The sequence below is a fragment of the Chaetura pelagica genome, unplaced genomic scaffold (genome assembly GCF_000747805.2).
Source record: "Chaetura pelagica isolate M959 unplaced genomic scaffold, ChaPel_1.0 scaffold177, whole genome shotgun sequence".
In the NCBI taxonomy this organism is placed as follows: domain Eukaryota; kingdom Metazoa; phylum Chordata; class Aves; order Apodiformes; family Apodidae; genus Chaetura; species Chaetura pelagica.
In genome coordinates, this window is record NW_009953803.1 from 1,675,657 (window position 1) to 1,678,548 (window position 2,892).

General features: G+C 42.5%; 1 protein-coding gene across 1 annotated transcript in view; it reads right to left on the bottom strand.

Annotated features, from left to right (window-relative positions):
* LARS (leucyl-tRNA synthetase) overlaps nt 1–2,164 on the bottom strand; it is a 24,182-nt gene extending 22,018 nt beyond the window's left edge. The window contains exons 1-5 of the mRNA XM_010001248.1: nt 2,159–2,164; nt 1,835–1,956; nt 1,610–1,685; nt 600–721; nt 126–152 (exon numbers count right to left, since the gene is read on the bottom strand). Coding sequence (XP_009999550.1) covers nt 126–152; nt 600–721; nt 1,610–1,685; nt 1,835–1,956; nt 2,159–2,164 — 353 coding nt within the window. The remainder of the gene's footprint in view (nt 1–125; nt 153–599; nt 722–1,609; nt 1,686–1,834; nt 1,957–2,158) is intronic.
* Nucleotides 2,165–2,892: the final 728 nt, after the last annotated feature.

Genomic DNA, 2,892 nt, shown 5'->3' on the forward strand with positions numbered 1-2,892 from the left:
ACCAAAGAATTAAAACATGTCATTAGTTTTTAAAATCACCATCTGAAGATGCCAAGTAAAACAGTTAATGGGTATCTCCAGCTAGTATGGGCCCACAGTGACATTGAAACAAGTTTACCCTGCCAGTAACATGAGGTTTTGATTTTAAAGACCTGATATGCTAATAGGTTTTATCATTTAAAAAAAGAAAAAAAAAAAAGAAAAAAGAAAAAACAAAAACCCCCACAGGACTGACATCACAGAGATGTAACATCTTCCCAAAGGTAACAAGCTACAATCCTGCTTCTGTAAATTGATTACTGCAACAGCTTGAAGTAATTCATTTAACCCCCCACCACCTGAGTTCAGGTTGCCTGGGGCACATATAAACTAACACCCATTTCACAGGGATACACCATTGCAGTGTTTGCAACATATATTGTGTTGTTGTAACCCAACCGCTCAAAGTAACTGTGTGAGCAAGAACCTCCAAACGACCCAAGAACGCTATTGATTCAAAAGAGGACATTTCCCCCCCACAAGATATGAAGGAAAAAAGTTTCCCTGAAAAGACATTTCAAGCAGTTGCAGAGAAAACCTGCACAAAAGTTCAACGTTACCTCTCCTGGTTCTGCCTGTCTGAGGCATCGACCTCAAAGACCTGCTCATCATCCCACTTCTGCTGGATCTCTTTTTCAATTTTCTTCAGGAAATCAACTTTTGCTGTTCCTTTACGTTCCTGCTAAACAGAAAGAGGAGGAGAAGTCTGGCTGAACGGGTGACCAGACACAGAACTGTGACATGACAGCCCCTTCCCTGGCTCCAGAGCCTGCAGCACCAGCTCACAGCATCGTTAGGTGAGCAATGACTGCACCACGGAAACCTGTATCCTTGAGACTCAGCCTTCCAAACCAACATCTAAAATCTCTAAAGAAAGAGTTTACAACCATTTTCCATGACCAAAGACTCTACAGTAGTAAAAAAACCATGCAAAATGTCCAACTAGCTGATTATCTTACCAATAACTAACAAACCCAGAGGTGTCTGAATTGGCCAGCGAGGAATGGGTATAAATAATAACTGGGGAAAAAAACACAGGAATTCTGTTTTTATCCCAGGCTTTACATAAAGCCCATGTAATGTTTCTTCATCTTGCTACACATGAAGTGGGAACAGTATTTCCTATGCCAGGGGAAGGGTAGGGCACACAAGTCTACTCTACTAGTAGTTCAGAGAATTCTTCTGGAATTCTTCTTCAGAGAATTTTCTTCTGGAAAAGCATTTTGAACTATTTTATAACAACACGCATAATTCCATCAGTCTTGATGATATAACAATAAATAACACCATCAGTGTTTAAAAACACCATTAATTCTTTCTCAGTGTTCTCTTATGACACGACATATGGCAGGTGTTAAAGGAAACACCCACTACAGCAGCCTGGCACACCCGGTGACAAAAAGAAAAAACAAAAACCCCCACAGGACTGACATCACAGAGATGTAACATCTTCCCAAAGGTAACAAGCTACAATCCTGCTTCTGTAAATTGATTACTGCAACAGCTTGAAGTAATTCATTTAACCCCCCACCACCTGAGTTCAGGTTGCCTGGGGCACATATAAACTAACACCCATTTCACAGGGATACACCATTGCAGTGTTTGCAACATATATTGTGTTGTTGTAACCCAACCGCTCAAAGTAACTGTGTGAGCAAGAACCTCCAAACGACCCAAGAACGCTATTGATTCAAAAGAGGACATTTCCCCCCCACAAGATATGAAGGAAAAAAGTTTCCCTGAAAAGACATTTCAAGCAGTTGCAGAGAAAACCTGCACAAAAGTTCAACGTTACCTCTCCTGGTTCTGCCTGTCTGAGGCATCGACCTCAAAGACCTGCTCATCATCCCACTTCTGCTGGATCTCTTTTTCAATTTTCTTCAGGAAATCAACTTTTGCTGTTCCTTTACGTTCCTGCTAAACAGAAAGAGGAGGAGAAGTCTGGCTGAACGGGTGACCAGACACAGAACTGTGACATGACAGCCCCTTCCCTGGCTCCAGAGCCTGCAGCACCAGCTCACAGCATCGTTAGGTGAGCAATGACTGCACCACGGAAACCTGTATCCTTGAGACTCAGCCTTCCAAACCAACATCTAAAATCTCTAAAGAAAGAGTTTACAACCATTTTCCATGACCAAAGACTCTACAGTAGTAAAAAAACCATGCAAAATGTCCAGCTAGCTGATTATCTTACCAATAACTAACAAACCCAGAGGTGTCTGAATTGGCCAGCGAGGAATGGGTATAAATAATAACTGGGGAAAAAAACACAGGAATTCTGTTTTTATCCCAGGCTTTACATAAAGCCCATGTAATGTTTCTTCATCTTGCTACACATGAAGTGGGAACAGTATTTCCTATGCCAGGGGAAGGGTAGGGCACACAAGTCTACTCTACTAGTAGTTCAGAGAATTCTTCTGGAATTCTTCTTCAGAGAATTTTCTTCTGGAAAAGCATTTTGAACTATTTTATAACAACACGCATAATTCCATCAGTCTTGATGATATAACAATAAATAACACCATCAGTGTTTAAAAACACCATTAATTCTTTCTCAGTGTTCTCTTATGACACGACATATGGCAGGTGTTAAAGGAAACACCCACTACAGCAGCCTGGCACACCCGGTGCGGGGTCTGGGCTTCTCCTCCCAGACCCAGGCAGCACCAGGACGTGCGGGGCAGGAGCTGTGCCTGCCGTGACTCACAACAAACCCTGGAAATAAAACCCAGGGTGTTACAGAGACTTCATGAAAGGTCCGCACTCGTGCCGAGAAATGTCACCACTGCTCTCTTGCTCCCCCACGCTACTGAATCATTCACCTCCGCCTGACTCTGCCGTTTCACTATTATC